The sequence below is a fragment of the Oncorhynchus clarkii genome, chromosome 21, assembly GCF_045791955.1.
Source record: "Oncorhynchus clarkii lewisi isolate Uvic-CL-2024 chromosome 21, UVic_Ocla_1.0, whole genome shotgun sequence".
NCBI classification, from domain to species: domain Eukaryota; kingdom Metazoa; phylum Chordata; class Actinopteri; order Salmoniformes; family Salmonidae; genus Oncorhynchus; species Oncorhynchus clarkii.
In genome coordinates this window covers 32,502,647-32,528,242 of record NC_092167.1, presented here as the reverse complement: position 1 = coordinate 32,528,242, position 25,596 = coordinate 32,502,647, and the positions used below count along the sequence as shown (strand labels likewise).

Sequence of the window (25,596 nt, the reverse complement as noted above, 5' to 3'; positions counted from 1 at the left end):
TTATTATTATTCGGCCATGCTGGTAATTTATGAACATTTGAACATCTTGACCATGTTCTGTTATAATCTCCACCCGGCACAGCCAGAAGAGGACTGGCCACCCCACATAGCCTGGTTCCTCTCTAGGTTTCTTCCTAGGTTTTGGCCTTTCTAGGGAGTTTTTCCTAGCCACCGTGCTTCTACACCTGCATTGCTTGCAGAGAAACGACAGTCCATCATTACTTTAAGACATGAAGGTTAGGCAATCTGGAAAAAATCAATAACTTTCAAGGTTTCTTCAAGTGCAGTGACAAACACCATCAAGCGCTATGATGAAACTAGATCTCATGAGGACCACCACAGGAAAGGAAGACCCAGAGTTACTTCTGCTGCAGAGGATAAGTTAATTAGAGTTAACTGCACCTCAGATTGCCGCCCAAGTAAATGCTTTGCGGAGTTCACGTAACAGACACATCTCAACATCAACTGTTCAGAGGAGACTGCGTGAATTAGGCCTTCATGGTCAAATTGCTTCAAAGAAACCACTACAAAGAACACCAATAATGAGAAGAGAATTGATTGGGCCAAGAAACACGAGCAATGGACAATAGACCAGTGGAAATCTGTCCTTTGGTCTGATCTGACCTTTGGTCCAAATTTGAGATTTTTGGTTCCAACTGCTGTGTCTTTGTGTATGCAGGGTAGGTGAACAGATGATCTCTGCATGTGTGGTCCCACCGTTAAGCATGGAGGTGTGATGGTGTTGGGGTACTTTGCTGCTAACAGTGTCAGTGGTTTATTTTGAATTCAAGGCACACTTAACCAGCATGGGTACCACAACATCGATACGCCATCCCATCTGGTTTACGCTTAGTGGGACTGAGCTGGTTTGCGATGAGTTGGACCTCAGATTGAAGGAAAAGCAGCATATGTGGGAACTGCTTCAAGACTGCTGAAAAAGCATTCCAGGTGAAGCTGGTTGAGAGAATGCCAAGAGTGTGGAAAGCTGTCATCAAGACAAAGCATGGCTACTATGAAGAATCTCAAATATAAAATATATTTTGATTAACCCTTTTTTGGTTACTACATGATTGTATATGTGTTATTTCATAATTTTGATGTCTTCACTATTATTCTACAATGTAGAAAATAGTACAAATAAAGAAAACCCCTTGAATGTGTAGGTGTGTCCAAACTTTTGACTGGTACTGTATATATATAATACATTGAATTTAGCATAATGATTATGGCTTCATATGGCAGGAAAAAGCTGTTTTCAGTGTTAGAAAAATGCAACATTCTCCAACTTCTGGATTGGTGGCCTACCTCCCCTCTGGACCACACCCAAGCCATCCTCACATACTTTATACTTTGTGCCCCCTCAGATTTTTGGGGTGTATGATGCCACTTGGTCAATAGCGATTTAATGTTATTTTTTAATCATCATTACAAGGATTGGCTAAACAGGAGGAAAACGTCTGGCTATATGACAGCAACTATAAGGATTATATCATCAAACAAAATGCTAATTGTTTTGTCCCCAATGCAATGTGTTGACTGCATATTGCTTGTGCTACTACGGCAATATCCGTTACAACAGACAGAGAAGGTTGTAGCCTTCACAATATTTTTGGAACGTTCGTTTAAAACGCAGCTGTTCAGAAATATGAGGAAGAGATATAGGATTCATCATCATATCGATCAAATTGGTTGATGGTTCAGAAGAGGGTGAGTAAAGAGATTTCAGAAAGTTTCCAGAGGGGCGGGGGCGAAAATTCCCCTTTTCGTAACATTAGCCTTTTCCCAATGCTAAACTGCCTGAGTAAGATATCTTCAATTATCCATCGTCGTTGGTGTGGCCCATATGCTGCCGTACAGAGGAAAGTACAGGCGCGAAACCAATTGATGCAGTTAAATCATCGTTGGAACACCCACTGCAGGACTTTTATTTTGAAAAAGTGCCGTAAACGCTGTATCGCTCGTCTTTAAACTCGTGTTTTCGTCACTGTACTGAACGGACTCATCAACAGAGGTAGATTACTTTTTATTTTTTATATAAACCAACATTATGCCCAAACGTTGATTATTGGCTTTTCATGTAGCTCTTGTTGAAGGGAAGGTCATCTCTTTGCATTTTGAATTCAGCACAAACTATAGGCTACTGTAGTCGCGTGCTTGCACAATTCAACTTTCACCTACTTTCATCTCTTCAAGCTCGTCGACTGCTTGACAACTACAATAAGGAAAAACATACATTCAGTTTAAACACATTTGTTTCCTCCATCATGGATAAAGCAATGCAATGACTAAGGTAGCCGATTAAATCAAATCAAATGTATTTATATAGCCCTTCGAACATCAGCTGATATCTCAAAGTGCTGTACAGAAACCCAGCCTAAAACCCCAAACAGCAAGCAATGCAGGTGTTGAAGCACGTTGGCTTGGAAAAACTCCCTAGAAAGGCCAAAACCTAGGAAGAACCCTAGAGAGGAACCAGGCTATGAGGGGTAGGGCCCAGAGTTTTAAAACTCAACTCCAGGATTTATGATGGAGTTGAGCGGTGACTAGTGTTTTTATCAAAAACTCCTGATTTTAGCACTCAAAGAATAAGCTGCAATTACACAAGTCACCGCTCAACTCCATCGTAAATCGTGGAGTTGAGTGTAGTCTGCTATTACTAAAGGAGCTTGTAAGTAAGACGTTCAGTTGTGTTTTTGCATCCTGAATATGTGAGCCTACTGTATGTGTGTGCATTGAGAAATATTCTTTCTTTCCAGGTAATGCTGCGGTGTCTTATTAGCAGGTGCCTTTTGACCAATCCCGTTGCAGGTCAGACAAGAAAGATGTCAGGAGGCAGTCTTGCTGGGTCTCAAAGCAGTCTTGCAGGGAAGGTTGCCATAGTCACTGCCTCCACAGATGGGTAAGTAATGGCTGTACCAGCTGTTTTGCTGGGGTTATATTTCATTTGTTTATAGTGAATTGCTCTCCTGCTATATGTTCCTTATAGTGATTTCTGACCACTTGACCTGACCTGGAAATTATATCTGGACAATTAGTTAGCCTATATTGTGTAACTAGAGTCTCTAAGGTATATCTACAGTATAGGGCCCAGATATTTCCCTGGTTAGGTCATCCTGGCAGGAAAACTCTGGGCCCTACAGTATGTCATGCAAAATATACATATTTCTCCTACTGACTGGGACTTGTGGCATCTCTTCCAGAATCGGTTTGGCTGCAGCCCAGGCTCTGGGGCAGAGAGGGGCTCACGTCGTGGTGAGTAGCAGACGGCAGTCAAACGTCGACAAGGCCGTGGCACTACTGCAGAGTGAGAAGATACAAGTGACCGGGACGACTTGCAACGTTGGGAATAGTGAAGACAGAGCTAGACTTGTTGACATGGTAAAGAAAACCTCCATACAGTTTGGTCCCATTCTAACGGTTGCATCCAGAGTAAACATCAATTGATAATTCTGGCTTGGCCTTACACAGGTCGATTTAATACATGATCACAGGCATCAGTCATAAGCCTAAACTGAATTTCAGTGTTATTATTTTCTGTTTTGATGTTTAGACAGTGGAACAGTGTGGGGGTGTGGACATCTTCGTTTCGAACGCTGCAGTCAACCCTTTCTTTGGGAACATTATGGACTCGACAGAAGCAGTCTGGGATAAGGTGTGTGCCTGGCATCCCTATTATCTAGGTCAGTGTTTTTTCATCTGGTTCCTGGCTCACGTTGTGGTGAGTAGCAGACGCCAGTCAAACGTCGACAAGGCCGTGGCTCTACTGCAGGGTTGATGATTTGAATCAGGTTTGTAGTGCTAAGGCAAACACAAAAATGTGAGCCCCTTTGTGTCCCCAGGACCAGGATTAAGAAACACTCATTTAAATAACCAAACACAAAATGCATCAAATAACCATACATTTAGGAAGATATAGTTTCACTTAGTCTGAGAAGGATGATAGCGTATGAGAAAAGTGGTATTTGTCCAAAAAAAAGAGTGTTGCGATACCAGCTGATTTTTATATTGTGCACTTCACACAGATCCTGGATGTGAATGTAAAGTCGGCCTTTCTTATGACCCAACTGGTGGTGCCTCATATGGAGAAGAGGGGGTAAGAGAGAGAACGAGGAATAGAAAGTTAGGAAAGTGTTTTGTGAGCTATAACTTATCTGTTTTCCAGGGGTGGGAGTGTTGTGTTTGTGTCCTCTGTCGCTGGGTACCAGCCTATGCAGGTAAGTTCTTCTGATTTGACCTCTAAATTCCTCTTGGTTTGATCATTAGATCAATTTGCATTGTTATGGAGAATTCTTACTTTCTTTGACCTCCCCACCACCAGGCACTGGGCCCTTACAGCGTGAGTAAGACAGCTCTGTTGGGACTAACCAGAGCCCTGGCCCCTGAACTGGCCCAGAGCCACATCCGGGTCAACTGTGTGGCCCCTGGTGTCATTAAGACCCCCTTCAGCCAAGCAGTGAGGACCCCCTCCCTTTCTATTCTGTCATCTTTACCTGTGTACCCTTTTCACTTCACCTACCCTCCTTACCCTTCCTGTCACACCGTTATCCTTTGTTTCCCTCTATAATTCATACAGAGAAGGGAGTTTTGACGATTCTGTGTTCTCAGTTGTGGCAGGACGAAGACGTTGTGGACGAGTTCAAGAAGCAGCTTAGCATTAAAAGGTTGCCTTCAACTTCATACTTGGTTGTATCATTTAGGGTACATTCTTACCCTCGAGTGTTATTGTTTTTGTGATGTGTGGCCACAAGTGCCTCATTGTGACTGAATTGGGAGAAGTTGTGACATGGTCTGTGTTTGATTATTGATTTATTTTAGTGGCGTACACCATGAAGTAATCTGACACTATTCATCAAGTACAAAATGAAATGCATAATCGTAGCATGTACAACTACCACCTTGTCACATAAGGTTATTTCATACAACAACAAAAAAAAATACATCCATTCTTGTAATATTCTCCCAGGTTTGGAAAGCCAGAGGAGATCGGTGGAGTAATCGCCTTCCTGTGCTCTAAGGATGCGTCTTACATCACTGGAGAGACGATAACTGTGACTGGAGGGATGAGCTGCAGACTGTGAGGCTGATTGACTGGAAAGTGTTAATAGAATCTGGCAACACTCAACGGAAACAATGCTTTTGTAATATAATGGACTGTAAGACAGGAAGGTTCACTATACATTTCAGTCATTTCTTTCTCTCAAAATCAAATGACACGAAGCCAGGAAGCGATGGGGAAGTGGACAGTCGCCACCACTGACATTCTTTCTGGGTATGTTTTCCAGTGGGCACTATACAGTGCAGTCAGTTAGTAAAAAACATGCCGTTTATTTGTTAAGCTTTTAAAGCTCCGTCACAGCACATTGTAAGCATTTGAGCTCACAAGCAACATCCAAACTCAGGCCAGTTTATACCTACATTGCCTTAATAAAAAGGACTACACTGCTATTCATGTTTTGGATTATTGTACTTCATTAATAGAACTACACGATAATTAGTGAAACCAAGAGAAGTGTGTATAAAAGATAGCCAAAACAGTTTAATACTTTGTAGTTTACACAGTAATAAAAAGACATTGAATGTTTAAAAGGTATTACTTTACTACTTGACAGATGCTTAATTTACATTTAATTCATGACAATCTTTAATGACATTATAGCTTAAACAGTTATTAGAATAGTTATGAAAAGTCTGACAAGATACAAAAGTACACATTAAAACCCCACTCATTTACAGAGAATTGACAATACTTGATTGAAAAATACGTTAAAAATATTTTCTCCAAGTTGTTATCACAACCAGGCATCAGAATCTGAAGATATTGAGCTGAAATAATCCGTTGAACTCTTGACAATTACCTAAATTGTCAGCCAATATGAGAAAGCTCTTGCCTCAGTTATCGCAGCCATCAACGTCTGAAGATATAAGTATGACCCCTAAAAGAAAATGTGTTGGGACATCTGAACTCCTGACAATGACAGCACACAGGCTGTAAGTATTGGTGACATAGGTTAATCCTCTTGATTTCAAAATAAAAGTCACAGGTTTTTAAATAAAGCTTATTGCAAAGTGATTCAGATACAAAGAATCCTAAAACTGCCAATCATTCACTTTTACAACCATGGTTGTGTTCAGTTGGCCAAACTGTAGCAAAATGTTTTTGCAGTAAGAAACATGTTCCTATTGGAAAGTTCAGATGGTACCCTTCCTTTTTCAAAATTCATATTTTGCTCCCCGTGGATGGTGAAAGGATTTTGCCGTACGTCTGTGAATTATTGAGTGTGTAATCTGTGTCCGTTGCCGAGAAACAGCAGGTCGGGCCAGGCTGGGCTTCCAGAACTCCCTGAGGGTGGGTACATAGGTGTCGTGCTTGGTCCTATAGTAGCGCTTCCTAAACAGCTAGAAGAGACAGAGCACATTAGAAAGACAAGGTAGTAGTCCATTTTATTATCCCACAATGTGAAATTTGTTTGTGGTCATTTTAAAAAGACATGCCAAACATGATAGCAACAGTAGGGTCTCAGTAAGGAGGAAACATTTTGAAACAGAAATAGAACCTTTACTTTTTTTTGTGGTCTTCTGATGCAAAATGTTTTGTTACGATGTAACCTACTGAACATGAGGGGAGAACTAAAGGTGCATCTCGATATTCTAAAGTAACTTCAACAGGATCAATTCTTACCCTGCCTTTGAAATTCTTTGTCGCTTCATCCTCTGAATCTCCTATGATGTCATCATTGTCACTGGTTACTGGTGAGGTCAGTATTTCTAGATGGAAAAACACAAGGCTTAAAATAACAAATCTAAGAGTGTTACTAGGTTACCGTTGCACTGTAAACTAATTCATAAACAGTACAATGAGTTCATGCTCACAGAAATGATCAAACATTTATTATCTTTTAGGGGGTGGGGAGATTACCTGTGCTTCTTCTCATTTGAGGCAGAGGAACAATGGAGGGAGAGCTAACTGAAGGAAGCACACAGTTCCTGAAAAATGGGAGGTGTAACAATGAGTAAATGTCATACATTTCTGTTCGTATTGATAACGATTTATATTGTAAAAAGATTATGGCTCTAGTTTTAAGTATTAGTACTAGTAGTATTTTACTAGTTTAGTTGCCAGATCTGTTTGTGCTTTAATCAATTCCACAATTGTTTGTTGTCATTCCATGTATGAAATGACAATGAACAACAGCGGAGTTGGCTAAAGAAACCACAGCCAGATCTGGCACCCAGGCTAGCATAAAAAAGTAGTCTTGGTTGTTTAATTAAATCAGCACCAGACTCTCTTACTCTTTGTCAGCTAATGCTGGAAGCACCACATCTAGGGTCAACGAGCTGTCATTCAACTTCCGTTGCTGGGTCGAAGGAAGCCGACGCACAGTTATCGTCAGACTCTTGTTCTGTCCCCATGGAGATCTACCTGCTGTTGGTGTCTCGTTGCTGCAAGAAGGACTGTGAGGTTGTGACCTCACATGTGCAATGATGTCTGTGGAAGTCAGTCGGGGGATGAGCACTCTGGGTTGGTTAAGCAGACAGGATGTGATGTAAGAGCAGAGGTGCTGGTCTTCCGGAACCTTGAGGCCTGCAATCCCCAACTGATCCAAACAGTCCCTTCGAAGGTCCCTCTCAGTCTCTTCATCTGTATCACTCATCAAATCCTTCTCTTCACTCCTCCTCTTCCTCCCTCTTCTCACGACTATCACCTCCTCGTCCTCTTCAGATTCCACCTCAGTATATTTTGTCCTTGCCGTTGACTCGGCTTTCTTCTCCACTTCTCTTGAATCCGATTGGATAGTAACGTCTTCCTTGCAAGTTCTTGGCCTGTTATTGGCTGAAGCCATGACTGGCAGGTCTTCGTTGCAAATCCCACCTATCACAGGCGTGATGGGCAATGACCTGTTTTGTGTCTGTCTGTGATTGGTCAATGGGGTTAAAGACTGAGGGTTTGGGGTGGAAACAAAGGCAGGCTTAGATCCTGATTGTTCGCTTTGCTGAGCTCTTCCAGAGGGAGGGAGAGATAGGGATGAGAGGATGGAGTCGCCCATACAGGGAGGAAGAGAAGCTGAAAGGAGATAACAGACTGATGAGGTTAGCTGATACATTAAACACCTAACCAGGTGTTGTGAGCTATTGCTGGTGACGCCAACGTAGTCGGCCTGGAACGCGCCCCATGTAGACCCACCTGCCAAATCCAGGTGACCCAGGCAGATCTGGTGCTGGAGCAGGGTCCTCAGGAGCTGTGGTTGAGAGGCAGCCTTCGCACACTCCTCTAGGACCGGAGGGGCAGCAGTGAGCCAGGACACCGTCTGAGCCAGGTTAGGCACGGGGAGAAGTTGGTTCAGTCTGAGCAGGAACTCCCACAACAGTTTCTCCAGTTCCTGGTCAAACTGAGGGCCATACTCTGAAGGAAACTCCTCCTGAAGGGAAGACGAGAGAAGAGTGAGGTGGGGGGGAGAGAGAGAGAAAGGGACAAACATGCGTGAGAAAAAAATAGGGGGAGAGAAAGAGGGAGGGGGGGGGGGCAGTTCCTAATTTGATGGTCTCTCAATAAAAGCTGTTCATTTAAACATTGATACATTGCATCTGGGAGGAGGCAGTTTCACCATGTAGAACAGTGCTCTCTCTGTGGGGTCTCTCAGGAGGACTTCCACCAGGCCATGCAAGTTGGTGACTGCGGTCTCAATCTTCACATCCTTCTTCTGCAACATAGGCATGCAAAAACATAACTTACAGCAAACATACTGTATTTCTCACAAAATGATTGGGGAAAATGTGTTAAAAAGGTGATAAAGGCCCATTCAAATACCACACTTGTGGTACAGAGAATTGTTGATTTAGAGGGGTCCGTATTTGACTGTCACTCACCAGTGCAGAGGAAGGAGTGAGGGCACGGATCCTGTCCAGCTGGGGAAGGATAACCGCTGGATCTGGTGGGTCCAGGCCATGACACACTTCTAAGATCAGCTATAAACAACCAGAGCCGTGAAAATGAGGGACTGAACAGAGATAGACAACAGCTCATACAGTGGAAGCACATACTGTATACATACAAGGTTGTATTCATTAGGACACACCATAGTAAAAGAAAACAAAATTGAGTCTCTTATAGGACAAGTTGAGATAGTCCCACAATGTTTGTTTGTTTTCTTCCGTCAGGTGCCAAATTAATACAACCCTTTTTCACTACAACATAACTGTCCCAAAAGTCTCACCCACCCGTGCTCTCAGCCCCAGAGCCAGCTTGGCCTGGTGTCTAGATGTGAGCAAGCCAGGGACTGTCTCACAGGTTGACGTCACAAACTCCTCCAGCGTCCCATAATGCATCACATCGCGTTCCTTTATCACCTTCCACATGGCGGCAGAGACCAGCCGGAGAGGAGGGGCTAGGAGGCGTAAGGAAGATAAGGGGAGGGAGATGTCTGAGGGGGAAAGAGAGGAATGAGTGACTGGCTGTTCTTTAAGTAATTCCTTGATTACTGAGCAGAACTTATTTTAGTTAAAATGTGTTTGATATGATATCAATGGCTCATTGTTACAATTGTTTATTGGAATTACAATTCTACTCAAAAACAACATATTACTGACAACTTCCTACCAGAGTAACCACACAAATATCAATACAAACAATATTGGGCAAAATGATACAAATGTAAGTAGTTGTTAGTAACCATTTACTACAAGCCCTTAGCCAAGCGAACGTTAATGGTTGATGACACCAGAATTTATTGACTGGGTTGTAAAACTGTCTGGCAACTGTCAATGTCACTGATTTTACACTGACTAGCGGTCTTGTTTTACGAGACTAATTACTACTGGTATAAGAGATGGTTGAACAAGCTAGTATGGCAACCACCGCAGGGTTTGGATTGTTCTGAACTGATTAAAGTAATTTAGCCCGCCACGGCAGTTAGTTATGCCGTGTCTTCACTGTCAATGGTTGCTAACTACTGCTACTAGTTCACTAGTGTCAATGCAAAGAGAAAACAGTTAGAAACCAAATATAATCAAAGGTAATTACCCATTTCAGTTAACTTCTTAGTTGCCATATCGTCCAGTCCGAATTTAGGCAAAGTTAGCTCGATTTCTTTAGCTGGGATAGTTAACGTTGTATGCTAACAACGTTAGCTAACTAACAAAGTGCTTATTCTGAGATTGTTGGATATTGTTAACGACGAGGTTACAATAACAGTGACTAACTAGCTATACAAACTGAAAATATGCAACTCTTGAAGTTCTGTATCTACTACACTGACTTTGAAAGTTTGGACATTTTAAGAAGAAAAACAATCTGTGTTCTTTTATATCTCAATCACCATGTCTTCTCCCGCCTTGTCCAGGATACTTTCCTTTCAGGATGTGACGTAATGTGATGGCTCTCGCAGTAGTAATGCCGCGTTCAAAACAACTGGGAACTCAATTCCATTTAAATTGAAGGGGATTTCTTGGCATGGTAAACATATGTTTACATTGCCTTAACAAGTGAAATAGAGAATAAACTAAAGTGAAATGAACAATAACAAATTAACAGTAAACATTACACTCACAAAAGTTCCAAAATAATAAAGCCATTTCAAACGTCATATGTCTGTATACAGTGTTGTAATGATGTGCAAATAATTAAAGTGCAAAAGGGAAATAAATAAACATAAATATAGGTTGTATTTACAATGGTGTTTGTTCTTTAACTGTGATTGCACATTGTGGTATTTCACCCAATAGATATGGGAGTTTATCAAAATTTGAATTTCTTTCAAATTCTTTGTGGGTCTGTAAAATCTGAGTGAAATATGTGTCTCTAATTTGGTCATATATTTGGCAGGAGGTTAGGAAGTGCAGCTCAGTTTCCACTTCATTTGTGGGCAGTGTGCACATAGCCTGTCTTCTCTTCTTTTCTCTCTTCAGATAACTTCTTAGTTGCCATATCGTCCCGTATCGTCCCGTCCGAATTTAGGTAACGTTAGCAAGATTTCTATACTTAGCTAGGATAGCTAAGCAAGGCTATACTCACTGAGTCTGTACATAGTCAAAGATTTCCCTAATTTTTGGTCAGTCACAGTGGTCAGGTATTCTGCCACTGTGTATGTTTAGGGCCAAATAGCATTCTAGTTTGCTCTGTTTTTTTGTTGTAAATTCTTTCCAATGTGTCAAGTAATTATCTTTTTGTTTTCTCATGATTTGGTTGGGTCTAATTGTGTTGCTGTCCTGGGGCTCTGTGGGGTCTGTTTGTGTTTGTGAACAGAGCCCCAGGACCAGCTTGCTTAGGGCACTCTTCTCCAGGTTCATCTGTCTGTAGGTGATAGCTTTGTTATGGACGGTTTGGTTATCGCTTCATTTTAGGTGGTTGTAGAATTTAACGTCTGCCTAATTCTGCTCTTCATGCATTATTTGGTGTTTTACATTGTACACTGAGGATATTTTTGCAGAATTTTGCATGCAGAGTCTCAATTTGGTGTTTGTCCCATTTTGTGAATTATTGGTTGGTGAGCAGACCCCAGACCTCACAACCACAAAGCGCAATGGGTTCTATAACTGATTCAAGTATTTTTAGCCAGATCCTAATTGGTATGTCAAATTTGTTTTTTTTAATGCATAGAACGCCCTTCTTGCCTTGTCTCTCAGATCGTTCCCAGCTTTGTGGAAGTTACCTGTGGCGCTGATGTTTAGGCCGAGGTATGTATAGTTTTTTGTGTGTTTTAGGGCAACGGTGTCTAGATGGAATTTATATTAGTGGTCCTGGCAACTGGACATTTTTTGGAACACCATTATTTTTGTCTTACTGAGATTTACTGTCAGGGCCTAGGTCTGACAGAATCTGTGCAGAAGATCTAGGTGCTGCTGTAGGCCCTCCTGAATGGGGTACAGAAGCACCAGATCATCAGCCAACAGTAGACATTTGACTTCAGATTCGAGTTGGGTGAGGCCGGGTGCTGCAGACTATTCTAATCAAATCAAATCAAATTTAATTTGTCACATGTGCTGAATACAAAAGGTTAACCAATAATACAGTTTTAAGAAAAACAAGTGTTAAGTAAAAAATATAAATAACAAATAATTAAAGACCAGCAGTAAAATAACAGTACAGAGAGAGGCTATAAACAGGGGGTTCCGGTACAGAGTCAATATGCGGGGGCTCAGGTTAGTCGAGGTAATTGAGGTAATATGTACATGTAGGTAGAGTTAAAGTGACTATGCATAGATAATAACCAGAGAGTAGCAGCAGCGTAAAAGAGGGGGTGGGGGGACAATGCAAATAGTCTGGGTAGACATTTGATTAGCTGTTCAGGAGTCTTATGGCTTGGGGTAGAAAATGTTAGATTCTATGGATTCTTCAATTACATTGAGCTGATTTCCAAAGTACATTTCTGTATTGTTTTAGTGATTCACCATAGTGAAGGTGTAGGCTCAGGTTCTGGTTCTATGTTTTTGGTTGGATAGGTTTCTCAATTTCTATCTTAGGTTTATGTATTCTTCATCAAACCATTTGTCATTGTTGTTAATTTTCTTAGGTTGTCTGCTTGAAATGTTTAGATTTGATAGGAAAGCCGAGAGGTCAAATATACTGTTTAGGTTTTCTACAGCTAAGTTTACACCTTCACTATTACAGTGGAAAGTTTGGTCCAGGAAGTTGTCTAAAAGGGATTGAATTTGTTGTTGCCTAATTGTTTTTTTGGTATATTTCCACACTATTTTCCTTCCAGCTATAGCATTTATTAATATTATTTTATTCCTTTTGCTTTGATGCCTCATGATTGTTCAAGTAGTGTGTTATTTTGCTGTGATCTGATAGGAGTGTCAGTGGACTGACTGAACTCTGAAGAGACTCTGGGTTGAGGTCAATGATAAAGTAGTCTACAGTGCTACTGCCAAGAGATGAGCTACAGGTGTACCTACCATAGGAGTCCCCTCGAAGCCTACCAATGACTATGTACATACCCAGCGTCCGACAGAGCTGCAGGAGTTGTGACTCGTTTTTGTTGGTTATGTTTGGCCTGTTGGCCTTTTTTGTAGGCTTGTTCTGTCTGGATTGTGTGAACTAGCTCTCTGAGCTCCACCATGTCTCTCTCCAGCTCTGTGAATGTATCCCTCTCAATGATGGAGGAGCAGTGCAGTTGTGGGACCTGGGTGTGTTCAGTGCTGGAGGGGGGGGGGGGGGGGGCTGTCCTCGTCTACAGGGCAGTTTGAAGAGGTGTGATCAGGCTCACTCAGGATGGGGGAGTCATCACAGTGTGAGAGCTTTTCCTGGGCCAATACCTTCTCTCTTTACATTGGGGTAGTTCTAATTAGCACTGTGCCATGACAGGGGATGGTTTGTGTGAAAATTGCTTACATTCCCCTCTTTGTAGCAGTCAGCAAATAGTGTCTCTGGATTGTCTTTGAGGAGTTTTTTGTAGTTATTCCTTGCAGGGTTATTTTTAATATCCATGGGGTACTGTATTGATCTCTGGACAGGGATAAGCCATTGGGGCTTCTAAAGCCTCTGCGTTTGGGTGGGGGTGGGGGGCTGTGAAACTCTACTGCTATTGTTGGGCTCAAGAGTGTTCACACTTCTGACTTCACACTGTTCTGTCTGTCCTAGCAGCTTGGTAGCTTAGTATGCTTATTTACTTAGCTTTATATAACACAATTACCTAGAGATGATTGATTGTCTTTTACTTTTGGGCTTCAGAAGTTGCTTCAGACTGAATTTTGTGTTGGAACGTCATCTGAACGGAAATCTCTGACTTCCAACTTCAGTGCGTTCAAAATAACAGGGAACTCAGAGGAAATTAGCTCTGACTGGGAAAATCAATATTTATTTTAAATATTTATTTAACTACGCAAGTCATTAAGAACAAATTCATATTTCCAATGACGGCCTACACCGGCCAAACCCGGACGACGCCGGGCCAATTGTGCACCGCCCTATGGGACTCCCAATCACGGCCGGTTGTGATACAGCCTGGATTCGAACCAGGGTGTCTGTAGTGACTCCTCTAGCACTGAGACGCAGTGCCTTAGACTGCTGCGCCACTCTGCCATCCAACTCAAGTCTCGTTTTTGAGCTCAGACTTTCCAGCCTGATGATTTTTTGACGTCAATATTTGACCTATTTTTTTCAGAGTTCCCAGTTGTTTTGAACCAGACATAAGGAACGCCATTTGGGTATTTTTCCATGTTCAAAACAACTGGGAACTCAGAAAAATACGAGGTCAAATCATGACGCAAAGTCAGAGCTCTAGAAAGAGGCCCGAGTTTCCGAGTTGGATAACTAACAGTTCAAATCCATTGCCCCTGTGGGAGCTCGTTTATTTTCTGAGTTCACAGTTGTTTTGAACACACTGGGGTCGAAAACCAGAGATTTCCGAGTTCACAGTTGTTTTGAAAGCGGTAAAAGTAACATTATCACGCAATCAATGACCCCGAAGAATCGTTTGATCAGTGGTAGGCTTGATTATCAACAACGACGAGACTGCCTACAGGGAGGAGGTGAGGGCCCTCGGAGTGTGGTGTCAGGAAAATAACCTCACACTCAACGTCAACAAAACAAAGGAGATGATCGTGGACTTCAGGAAACAGCAGAGGGAGCACCCCCCCTATCCACATCGACGGGACAGTAGTGGAGAGGGTAGTAAGTTTTAAGTTCCTCGGCGTACACATCACGGACAAACTGAATTGGTCCACCCACACAGACAGCGTGGTGAAGAAGGCGCAGCAGCGCCTCTTCAACCTCAGGAGGCTGAAGAAATGCGGCTTGTCACCAAAAGCACTCACAAAATTTTATAGATGCACAATCGAGAGCATCCTGCCGGGCTGTATCACCGCCTGGTACGGCAACTGCTCCGCCCACAACCGTAAGGCTCTCCAGAGGGTAGTGAGGTCTGCACAACGCATCACCGGGGGCAAACTACCTGCCCTCCAGGACACCTACACCACCCGATGTCACAGAAAGGCCATAAAGATCATCAAGGACAACAACCACCCGAGCCACTGCCTGTTCACCCCACTATCATCCAGAAGGCGAGGTCAGTACAGGTGCATCAAAGCAGGGACCGAGAGACTGAAAAACAGCTTCTATCTCAAGGCCATCAGACTGTTAAACAGCCACCACTAACATTGAGTGGCTGATGCCAACATACTGACTCAACTCCAGCCACTTTAATAATGCCACTTAATATAATGTTTACATACCCTACATGACTCATCTCATATGTATATACTGTACTCTATACCATCTACTGCATCTTGCCATCTTTATGTAATACATGTATCACTAGCCACTTTAAAAAATGACACTTTTATATGTTTACATACCCTACATTACTCATCTCATGTGTATATACTCAACTCGATACCTTCTACTGCATCTTGCCTATGCCGTTCTGTACCATCAATCATGCATATATTTTTATGTACATATTCTTCATCCCTTTACACTTGTGTGTATAAGGTAGTTGTTGTGAAATTGTTAGGTTAGATTACTTGTTGGTTATTACGGCATTGTCAGAACGAGAAGCACAAGCATTTCGCTACACTCGCATTAACATCTGCTAACCATGTGTATGTGAAAAATCTAATTTGATTTGATCAAGACGTTTTTCAAACCGTGTGCTACCGAAAAAGGGATCCCACTGATTTCGCTATGGTTCCGGTGATTTCTTCGATTCCAAGTTGGTTTCAAACACCGATCTCTAGTTGATACCATACTTACGATGTAGGTAGGATTTTTGTTCATTGAACGGTATCTCGAAACACTGCTGCACTAAGATTTGATTGATATTATGGAGAAAAAAAACCGTTTATATGAACGCTGATTTTCATTGCTGACCAGCAGGTGTCCCTGATCTGCATTGTGTTAATCTCCGAGTAATGAACCGTTTCTCCGCTTTTCGGCACAGTTTGTTGAAGCCCCAAAGGCTTTAGAACGCCACCGTTTCACATTACTAGTGACGTATGCTCTTCATTAGTATTATCGTAACTTCACTGAAAGGTTAGAAAACTGCTGAAAGGTAAAACGTTTTACAAACATGGAATTGAATGCCATGGCACAGTATGATATATGGTCAATGTTATCATCTCTCTCACGCACCCACACAGAGAGACAACTTTGCCCTATGCGTCTGTATCTGATTCATCGTCATAGGTCACTCACGGCAAAGTCCATCCAAAAGAAATTGGTGAGTCAGACACGCAGAAATCGAGAGGCCACAGCACTGACACAACAACAGGAGGAAAAACATAAAAAGAGAGAGGAAGATAAAGTGGGACATGGAGACGACGTCATCACTAATAAAGTAAGTACAGTTGCTTCCTCCTAATTTACCCCATTTTGGGTTGCAACAGCTCATTCTCAGAGTATTTACGATAGAAAATATCTCTTTGGATTTTCACTTGTTCAATCAATTGTTATATTGAGATTCTGATTTGGTAAGCACGCTATTGTATAATACTATATCACTCACCGTTGGCTACTTGTTTAGGTGTGGGTTGTTGAAGGACCAGGGTAGGGATCATCAACTATAATGAACAAAAATATTTTTTATTTAACCAGTTAAACTAGTTGAGAACAAGTAATCATTTACAACTGCAACCTGGCCAAGATAAAGCAAATCAGTGCGACACAAACAGAGTTACACGTGGAATAAACAAGCGTAGTCAATAACACAATAGAAAAAAGAAAGTCTATATACAGTGTGTGCAAATGCCGTGCCGCAGTGTTTCGAGATACCGTTCCGATTTACGTTCCATGAACAAAAATATTAACACAACATGCAAAAATGTCAAAGATTTTACGGAGTTAAAGTTCATATGAGGAAATCAGTCAATTGAAAAATGTCAGGCCCTAATCTATGGATTTCACATGACTGGGAATACAGATTAATCTGTTGGTCAAAGATACCTTACAAAAAATGGGCCTTACAATGCGCCTCAGGATCTCGTCACGTTATTTCTGTGTATTCAAATTGTAGCTTATATGCCTGCCCATGCCACAACCCCACCTCTATCATGGGGCACTGTTCACAACGTTGACATCAGCAAACCGTTCACCCACATGTCTCCATACATGTAGTCTGTTGTTGTGAGACCAGTTGATAGTAATGTCAAATTCTCTAAAACAACATTGAAGGTGGCTTATGGTAGAGAACTGAAAATTAAATTCTCTGGCAACAGCTTTGGTGGACATTCCTACAGTCAGCATGCCAATTGCACGCTCCCTCAACTTGAGACATCTGTAGCATTGTGTTGTGACAAAACTGCACACATTTTAGAGTGGCCTTGCACCTGTGTAATGATCATGCTGTTTAATCAGCTTCTTGATATGCCACACCTGTCAGGTGGATGGCTTGGCAAAGGAGGAATGCTCACTAACAGGGATGTAAACAAATTTGTGCACAAAATTAGAGAGAAATAAGATTTTTGTGCATATGGAACATCTCTGGAATATTTTATTTAAGCTCATGCAACATGGGACCAACGGTTTACATGTTGCGTTTATATTTGTGTTCAGTGCAGATTCAGCCGTGGGCCAATTTGTTCTGGTGCAGGTGGTTGGGGGGCCGGGACATAATACAAAATGTAGACTGCAAATTGAACCCAAGAAGCCTAAAGTTATATATTTGACTATAACATAATCATTTCAAACCTTGATTACATTTGGGAACATTGTCCTGCGTAGGATGCCGGCTTTCGAATGGGTTGTTAAAATGGGTGTGCCCTGACTGTCTGTGGTCATTCAAAATCCCATAGCTCTTGTAAGAGTAGGGTTTGTTCACCCCGTTTTAATGGTTAATTTCCCAACTTGGCCAAATTCCATCATGGCCACCTAATCATCCCCCTCATTCCTAATGGGCATATATCACTCCTCACCTCTCCACGTGATAGCTGATGTGTGGTGAGAGTTCTGGTACAAAAATAGTCGCCGTGCATCACTGAGGTTGGTGCTGCACATTGATGGAGGAGGTGAGTTTCCCCCTACTATGTAAATACTTTTTAGTACCTCAGTTGATAGAAAAGTGCTATATAAATCCAATTAATTATTGTTATTTGTATGCAATCACATACAGTATGTCTCTCTCTTACGCAATACTTGGGAACAGATTTCCCAATTTAAAATCACTTGGAGCTGATTTCCTTGTGTTTTAACAGTTTTTATGGCCAACAACGAAAAAAATAAATAATTAAATATATATTTTTTTCTTTTTCGGGCCACCAGTTGGGGAACCCTGGCCTAGGGAGTTGGCAAAAAGGCACAGTGACAACAAACCACTGGAACATTTATATAATTGGGGCCTTCTAATTGGAGTTGGACTTATTTCCACACTTTGTCTCACAGACACTGTATTGTCTCTACTACCACATTCATAGACGCTAACTGCTGTAGCGCCTATTGACGATAGTGTGTTCTGACCGGGTGAGTTTAGCTAAATGCCCCAACGCTTGCTGTAAACATTATCACACATCACTTGTGGTACTGTTTTGGAGACATAAGGAAGTATCTATCATGTCAGCGAGAAGTGTTTTTAAAAAACCAAAAGTTTAAATTACTACACACCTTTTTTATAGGGTTAGTGCTCACAGCCATATCTCCATGTTACAGCGCTTGTGTAGTAGAAGTGTATTTTTTTCGGATGGAGGCACCCATAGCTGTATGTACAGTGCCTTGCGAAAGTATTCGGCCCCCTTGAACTTTGCGACCTTTTGTCACATTTCAGGCTTCAAACATAAAGATATAAAACTGTATTTTTTTGTGAAGAATCAACAACAAGTGGGACACAATCATGAAGTGGAACGACATTTATTGGATATTTCAAACTTTTTTTAACAAATCAAAAACTGAAAAATTGGGCGTGCAAAATTATTCAGCCCCTTTACTTTCAGTGCAGCAAACTCTCTCCAGAAGTTCAGTGAGGATCTCTGAATGATCCAATGTTGACCTAAATGACTAATGATGATAAATACAATCCACCTGTGTGTAATCAAGTCTCCGTATAAATGCACCTGCACTGTGATAGTCTCAGAGGTCCGTTAAAAGCGCAGACAGCCTCATGAAGAACAAGGAACACACCAGGCAGGTCCGAGATACTGTTGTGAAGAAGTTTAAAGCCGGATTTGGATACAAAAAGATTTCCCAAGTTTTAAACTTGTGTAGTAGAAGTGTATTTTTTTTCTTCGGATGGAGGCACCCATAGCTGTATGGATCTGTGCAAAACTGCTACAGTTACTGCATATTTTATTTATTTGAAGGGTTCTTTCTCGCTGATGAAAAAATGCAATAATCGCGATTAGCTCAAACTCTAGGAGGCATTCTGCCTTCTCCTTACAGGTTTAAGCGATTAGCTTCGCCCACGACTGGCTCGTGTGAACAATCCAGACGCTGTGTTTTAAAGTTTAGAAAATTCAATAATCATCGCTTGCGATACATACGGGTTTCGAAACATTCGAAACCCGTATGTATCGCAAGCGATGATTATTGAATTTTTCTAAACTTTAAAACACAGCGTCTGGATTGTTCACACGAGCCAGTCGTGGGCGAAGCTAATCGCTTAAACCTGTAAAGAGAAGGCAGAATGCCTCCTAGAGTTTTCGAGAGCTACACTACATGACCAAAAGTATGTGGACACCTGCTTGTGGAGCATCTCATTCTGAAATCATGGGCATTAATATGGAGTTGGTCCCCCCTTTGCTGCTATAAGAGCCTCCACTCTTCTGGGAAGGCTTTCCACTAGATGTTGGAAAATTGCTACGGGGACTTCCTTCCATTCAGCTATGAGCATTAGTGAGGTCGGGCCCTGATGTTGGGCGATTAGGCCTGGCTCGTAGTCGGCGTTCCAATTCATCCCAAAGGTGTTTGTTGGAGTTGAGATCAGGGCTTTGTGCACTTCCACACCGATCTCGACAAACCATTTTTGTATGGACCTGCTTTGTGCCGGGGCATTGTCATGCTGAAACAGGAAAGGGCCTTCCCCAAACTGTTGCCACAAAATTGGAAGCACAGAATCTTCTAGAATTCCATTGTATGCTGTAGTGTTAAGATTTCCCTTCATTAGAACTAAGGGGCTTAGCCCGAACCATGAAAAACAGCCCAAGACCATTATTCCTCCTCCACCAAACTTTACAGTTGGCACTATGCATTGAGGCAGGTAGCGTCCTCCATGCATCCTCCGAACCCAGATTTGTCCGTCGGACTGCCAGATGGCGACGTGGTTCATCACTGGAAGAGAATGCGTTTCCACTGCTCCAAAGTACAATGGTGTCGAGCTTTACACCACTCCAGCCAACGCTTGGCATTGTGATCTTAGGCTTGTGTGTGGCTGCTCGGCCATTCTATTACTCTTACTATCTCTCAGTGAAATATTTGTAGACCAAATCAATCTTCCATAGAGCAGTACAAATGTATACACTTGTATCTATGGACTAGGTAGAAGTTGTCCCTAACCACTGATACAGAGTCAGGTTGTACATTCCCTTCATGGTTCAGGTTAGGATTGGTGTGTGTGGTAATCTGATACAAGAATAGGGCAACTTCAAGCCTTCCCCGAGATCTGGTTGCGTGACAATGACCGTAGGTGTTGATAAAACCGCCTAAACAGATCTGGGACCAGGCAAGGCAAATTCTACATTAAGCTGGCTGTGTCTGGCCTTGTGAACATCTTCTTACTCCCCTTCCTCCACAGGTCTGTGACCAGGCGGGTGTGGTCGTCGGCCCCTGCCCATCAGAGACCATTCAGGGTGTGTTCACATGACAGGGGCACCAGGAAGGGCATCACAGCAGGAACCCTGGAGGAGCTGAGAGAGAGGGTGAGAGAGATGGACATGATTAATAAATAAATTAAAAAAGGGTTTCCTGTTGTTATAAGGCCATGAGTGACCATGTGACCTGAACAGGAAAAGCTCTGTACTGTAGTTGTATAAGGACAGGTCTGGGATCTGAAGCACTTGCCAGAGAAGAATGTATTTGTGCCTTCAAAATACACTGTGACTGTATGTCCTCTGACTATATCTACCTTTGTTGCTACCCCAGGTGTGCCAGGCCAAGATGCTGTGTTTGTCCAGTCTGGCTGTGGTGCTGGTGTGTGAGGAGGATGGGACAGTGGTGGACTCTGAAGACTTACTGATGTCTTTGCCAGACAACACAGTCCTCATGGCCCTGGAACCTGGACAGACATGGAAAACTCCTCCGGTAGGGGTGTCCTGATCTACACTACCGGTCAAAAGTTTTAGAACAACTACTCATTCAAGGGTTATTCTTTATTTGTACTATTTTCTACATTGTAGAATAACAGTGAAGACATCAAAACTATGAAATAACACATGGAATCATGTAGTAACCAAAAAACGTGTTAAACAAATCAAAATATATTTTATATTTGAGATTCTTCAAACAGCTACCCTTTTCCTTGATGACAGCTTTGCACACTCTTGGCATTCTCTCAACCAGCTTCACCTGGAATGCTTTTTCAACAGTCTTGAAGGAATTCCCACATATGCTGAGCACTTGTTGGCTGCTTTTCCTATACTATGCGGTCCGACTCATCCCAAACCATCTCAATTCAGTTGAGGTCGAGGGATTGTGGAGGTCACGTCATCCGATGCAGCACTCCATCACTCTCCTTCTAGGTCAAATAGTCCTTACACAGCCTAGAGGTGTGTTTTGGGTCATTGTCCTGTTGAAAAACAAATGATAGTCCCACTAAGCCCAAACCAGATGGGATGGCGTATCGCTGCATAATGCTGTGGCAGCCATGCTGGTTAAGTGTGCCTTGAATTATAAATAAATCACAGACAATGTCACCAGCAAAGCACCCACACACCATCACACCTCCTCCTCCATGCTTCACGGTGGGAAATACACATGCGGAGATCATCCGTTCACCCACACCGTGTCCCACAAAGACATGGCGGTTGGAACAAAAAATCTCAAATTTGGACTCCAAACTAAAGGACCATTTTCCACCGGTCTAATGTCCATTGCCCATGTTTCTTGGCCCAAGTAAGTCTCTTCTTATTATTGGTGTCCTTTAGTAGTGGTTTCTATGCAGCAATTAGATCATGAAGGCCTGATTCACACAGTCTACTTTGAACAGTTGATGTTGAGATGTATCTGTTACTTGAACTCTGAAGCATTTATTTGGGTTGCAATATCTGAGGCTGGTAACTCAAATTAATTTATCCTCTGCAGCAGAGGTAACTCTGGGTCTTCCATTCCTGTGGCGGTCCTCATGAGATCTAGTTTCATTATAGCGCTTGATTGTTTTTGTGACTGCACTTGAAGAAACTTTAAAAGTTCTTGACATATTCCCTATTGACTGACCTTCATGTCTTAAAGTAATGATGGACTGTCGTTCCCCTTTGCTTATTTGCGCTGTTCTTGCCATAATATGGATTTGGACTTTTACCAAATAGGACTATCTTCTGTATACCCCCCCTACCATGTCACAACACAACTGATTGGCTCCAATGCATTAAGAAGGAAATAAATTCCACAAATTAACTTTTAACAAGGCACACCTGTTAATTTAAATGCATTCCAGGCGAGTACCTCATGAAGCTGGTTGAGAGAATTCCAAAAGTGTGCAAAGCTGTCAAGGCAAAGTGTGGCTATTTGAAGAATCTCAAATATAAAATATATTTGGATTTGTTTAACTTTTTTTGGTTACTACATGATTCCATATGTGTTATTTCGTAGTTTTGATGTCTTCACTACTACTTTACAAAGTAGAACATCGTAAAAATGAAGGAAAACCCTTGAATGAGTAGGTGTCCTAAAACTTTTGACTGGTAGTATAGGTATCTCAACTTGAATGTGTTTTGTTAGCACAATATGTCCCATGTGTGCACACCCTTGTCAGATGATTAAAGAAAAGTAGGGTTCTGAGTTTTTCTCTCCCACATGACCCGATCAGGAAAATCTTAAAGGCCCAGAGTTTTTCCTGGTTAATAATGTATAATATATGCCATTTAGCAGATACTTTTATCCAAAGCGACTTAGTCATGCGTGCATACATTTTACCTATGGGTGGCCCCAGCGTGAAACAAACAGTAGCAGTGCATGGGTAAAATCACTGGGGAAGCCAAGCCAGAAAAAAGCCATATTACAACCCACGTGTTGTGATAATTGCGTTGTTTGTTCTATAACCTGCTAGTTCATATGCCTCGCGACCGTGATATATAGGCCTAAGGCCTAGACAATACGAATACACAGTGGCAGAATAAATTAAACCACACCTTTTGTTTCATCACAAAACCGGAGAGCAACCTCTGTCTGGTGAAGTCCACAAAGCATATTACATGTAACAAACAGTTAGGTGACCTACTGTTTGACCTTGCATGGTCAAGCAAGTTTATGTTTCCAAAATGTTCAGACTACTAAATATCTATTGATTTAGAACCGTGGAGAGTTACCACCATTTCAATTTCAACATCATCGAATCATGCTTAGTCTAATACAGTGACAACTGTATTTAGTCCAATCAGCGTAACCGAAATATGTGGCTATCCATGGGTCTGATTTCTGTGTGTATGTATCTGTGTGTGCGTTCGTGCAAGTAGAAAAAACATGGTCTATGTCATACAGTACACGCTTGTATTTTTTGTTTTCCTAAGCTACCTGGCTAAAATGCTTGCTGGCTAACCTAACTTCCTTTCATGGGCAATGTTAGCTATTTAACGTTAGACTTCTACATCTAGCTACATATTGAACTTACATCCTCTCAGGCCAGGGGCCCATTGTATACATTTATGGTTGGATCAGAATCGCCATTATAATCATTGGCCAGTACGGAGAATTTAGTAAAACCACAAGTCCAAATCCCTGTCTTCATCCATGGCTAATTTAAGGAAAGGGACAATTTTAGCTAGTTAGCCACTGGAGGACAACAACACAACGAGATGCAACAATTAAAGTTGTTTTTGTCAGTGACTTATTGCGCTCGATGTGATTGGAGTGAAGCCAAATCCAAACTGGCTTCCCAAAACATTTTTTTTTTTCTGTGCCAGGACCATTCACAGTTGAGTTCACTCGGTTTAGCTCAACGCTGATTGACTAATTTTTTTTTAAAAATATCAAGGGAGGCCAAACGCTAGCTGGCATCCCTTGCATTCAATGCTACGGGCGGCAACAATTTTATGCTCTTTTTGACCTGACAGCATCAGATAGATGGCCTACACATATAGAGACAGAGGGGCGCTGTGAGCTCTAAACCAACAATGCTACCGTCTCTTCTGAAGTAGGGTGCTGATCTTGGGTCAGCTTTGCATTTCCCCCACTAACCTGATCCTAGATCTGTACTTAGGGGAAACTTCACCCTGGAGCTTCTCTCCCTCTCACACCATATCCTATGCTAAACATACAGGGTACAACGCTCTCTAAAGCCCAAGACCCCAACCAGCCGCGGACAGGAAAAGATATAGCCCGCGTGACCTTTGACCTGTACCGGCAGAACCCCAAGGATGTGTTTGGCTCCCTGAACGTGAAGGGTACCTTCTCAGGCCGGTACTCCATCAGCGCCGACTTCAAATATCTGGGGCCCAAGAAAGTCCTCAGGTGAGTAGAGTAGAGTAGAGTAGAGTAGAGTGGAACGGGATGGGAGGAAGTCTTGTCCCTGGTGTAATGTGTCTGTAACAATGGTAATTTTTATAATACTCTCTCTTTCCCCCTTCTCTCTCAGAGAGGCCCTCCGCGTGGCCTCCACTCTCCTCCAGGCAGCAGGTCACATGTTGATCACCTCAGCTAATCTGATCAAGCGGCTCATCGAGGGAGCAGAGTTCTGGCAGCCCCAGAGGGCGGAGGTTGCAGAGTACTGAAACTGAGACAGTTGAGGCTGTAATTAAGGCTTTTGAGGCTATAATTGAGTATGTACAGGTCCAATCTTAACATGAGCTCAAGTTAGGACATGGCCCTATAAAGTATTGCTCTAGGATCAATGAAGAAGAGAAGAGATCCGATGTTTATTAAAGCTGAACACAACAACCGCACTGGTAGTAATACCAATTGCTGCAGCGCAACATTCCTATTTGTCTGTTGAATTTTAAATACTGTACCATGTGTATGATAGTGTGATGCAAGGTTGTGATGAAGCTATGTGTAGAAAGACAATTACTCAAATGGGTGTGTTGTAAAATAGGATGTATCTATTTCTATAATTCTTGGGAATTTCCCATGAAAGTAAGGAATTGAATTTAAAAAAAAGAGTAGGCATACATTTTTTACTTTCTTTGTAGATTCTAATCACTCTCATCTTGTGTTCAATAAATGCTTTCAGTTGTTGCATTCAGACGGTCACCTGTCAACAAGGTAGAGGTTCATGATCCAAAATATAAAAGATACCCAATTGCAGAACAAGGAGAACAGTTATTTTTATTCACAAAAGGGAAGCAACCTGTTCACCACACAAAGAACCAGATACGACTCAACATACCAGCTCTGAGATTTTGATACTGCAGGCTACAGCGGAGTTAGTGAAATCAAAATAAATGATCTACTTTCTTACTACCAATAAGGCCACACCTTATGCTATGTCCCAATAATCTCTCTTCTCATAAAGTGTGCACTTGTTCACTTCCCTTAATGGACTCCCCCCTAGCCCATGTCTACATCAATCCAATGATTTTAACTTTATG

The 25,596-nt window shown here is 42.1% G+C and overlaps 3 protein-coding genes across 7 annotated transcripts; 2 read left to right on the top strand and 1 right to left on the bottom strand.

The window, feature by feature from the left end:
• Positions 1–1,795: 1,795 nt before the first annotated feature.
• On the top strand, positions 1,796–5,590 carry LOC139378916 (dehydrogenase/reductase SDR family member 4-like). Of its 4 annotated transcripts, none has more exons than XM_071121520.1 (9): positions 1,796–2,011; positions 2,757–2,899; positions 3,201–3,378; positions 3,551–3,652; positions 4,023–4,093; positions 4,163–4,214; positions 4,319–4,453; positions 4,606–4,661; positions 4,964–5,590. In XM_071121520.1, the coding sequence occupies exons 2-9, from the start codon at positions 2,760–2,762 to the stop codon at positions 5,076–5,078; spliced, it is 849 nt and encodes a 282-aa protein (XP_070977621.1). In that variant the 5' UTR covers positions 1,796–2,011; positions 2,757–2,759; the 3' UTR covers positions 5,079–5,590. The 4 variants fall into 4 exon arrangements, with proteins under 4 accessions (XP_070977621.1, XP_070977623.1, XP_070977622.1 ...); XM_071121522.1 differs by having other exon boundaries at positions 1,864–2,011; positions 2,783–2,899; positions 4,964–5,586; XM_071121521.1 differs by having other exon boundaries at positions 1,864–2,011; positions 2,780–2,899; positions 4,964–5,586.
• LOC139378915 (TERF1 (TRF1)-interacting nuclear factor 2) lies at positions 5,513–10,358 on the bottom strand. 2 transcript variants are annotated; one of them, XM_071121517.1, is made up of 9 exons: positions 10,019–10,358; positions 9,217–9,419; positions 8,866–8,964; positions 8,604–8,699; positions 8,183–8,417; positions 7,291–8,062; positions 6,917–6,984; positions 6,680–6,765; positions 5,513–6,396 (listed from the first exon to the last, which is right to left on the bottom strand). In XM_071121517.1, the coding sequence occupies exons 1-9, from the start codon at positions 10,044–10,046 to the stop codon at positions 6,211–6,213; spliced, it is 1,773 nt and encodes a 590-aa protein (XP_070977618.1). In that variant the 5' UTR covers positions 10,047–10,358; the 3' UTR covers positions 5,513–6,210. The 2 variants fall into 2 exon arrangements, with proteins under 2 accessions (XP_070977618.1, XP_070977620.1); XM_071121519.1 differs by having other exon boundaries at positions 6,152–6,388.
• Positions 10,359–16,015: 5,657 nt separating this feature from the next.
• LOC139379408 (lipid transferase CIDEB-like) lies at positions 16,016–25,318 on the top strand. Its single transcript, XM_071122215.1, has 5 exons — positions 16,016–16,271; positions 20,652–20,775; positions 20,999–21,157; positions 24,330–24,520; positions 24,645–25,318. Exons 1-5 carry the CDS (start codon positions 16,246–16,248, stop codon positions 24,778–24,780), a joined length of 636 nt encoding a protein of 211 aa, XP_070978316.1. The 5' UTR covers positions 16,016–16,245; the 3' UTR covers positions 24,781–25,318.
• Positions 25,319–25,596: the final 278 nt, after the last annotated feature.

Excerpts from the sequence above, each read along its gene's own strand:
- LOC139379408 (XM_071122215.1), top strand. The coding sequence starts at position 16,246 with ATGGAGACGACGTCATCACTAATAAA. Across the intron at positions 20,776-20,998 it reads TGGAGGAGCTGAGAGAGAGG|GTGTGCCAGGCCAAGATGCT; the intron begins GTGAGAGAGATG and ends TTGCTACCCCAG. Across the intron at positions 21,158-24,329 it reads AGACATGGAAAACTCCTCCG|GGTACAACGCTCTCTAAAGC; the intron begins GTAGGGGTGTCC and ends CTAAACATACAG.
- LOC139378915 (XM_071121517.1), bottom strand. The coding sequence starts at position 10,046 with ATGGCAACTAAGAAGTTAACTGAAATGG. Across the intron at positions 9,420-10,018 it reads TAAGAAGTTAACTGAAATGG|ACATCTCCCTCCCCTTATCT; the intron begins GTAATTACCTTT and ends TTTCCCCCTCAG. Across the intron at positions 6,985-7,290 it reads CCAGCATTAGCTGACAAAGA|GAACTGTGTGCTTCCTTCAG; the intron begins GTAAGAGAGTCT and ends CCCATTTTTCAG.
- LOC139378916 (XM_071121520.1), top strand. The coding sequence starts at position 2,760 with ATGCTGCGGTGTCTTATTAGCAGGTGCCTTTTGACCAATCCCGTTGCA. Across the intron at positions 3,653-4,022 it reads CAGAAGCAGTCTGGGATAAG|ATCCTGGATGTGAATGTAAA; the intron begins GTGTGTGCCTGG and ends CACTTCACACAG. Across the intron at positions 4,094-4,162 it reads CCTCATATGGAGAAGAGGGG|GGGTGGGAGTGTTGTGTTTG; the intron begins GTAAGAGAGAGA and ends TCTGTTTTCCAG.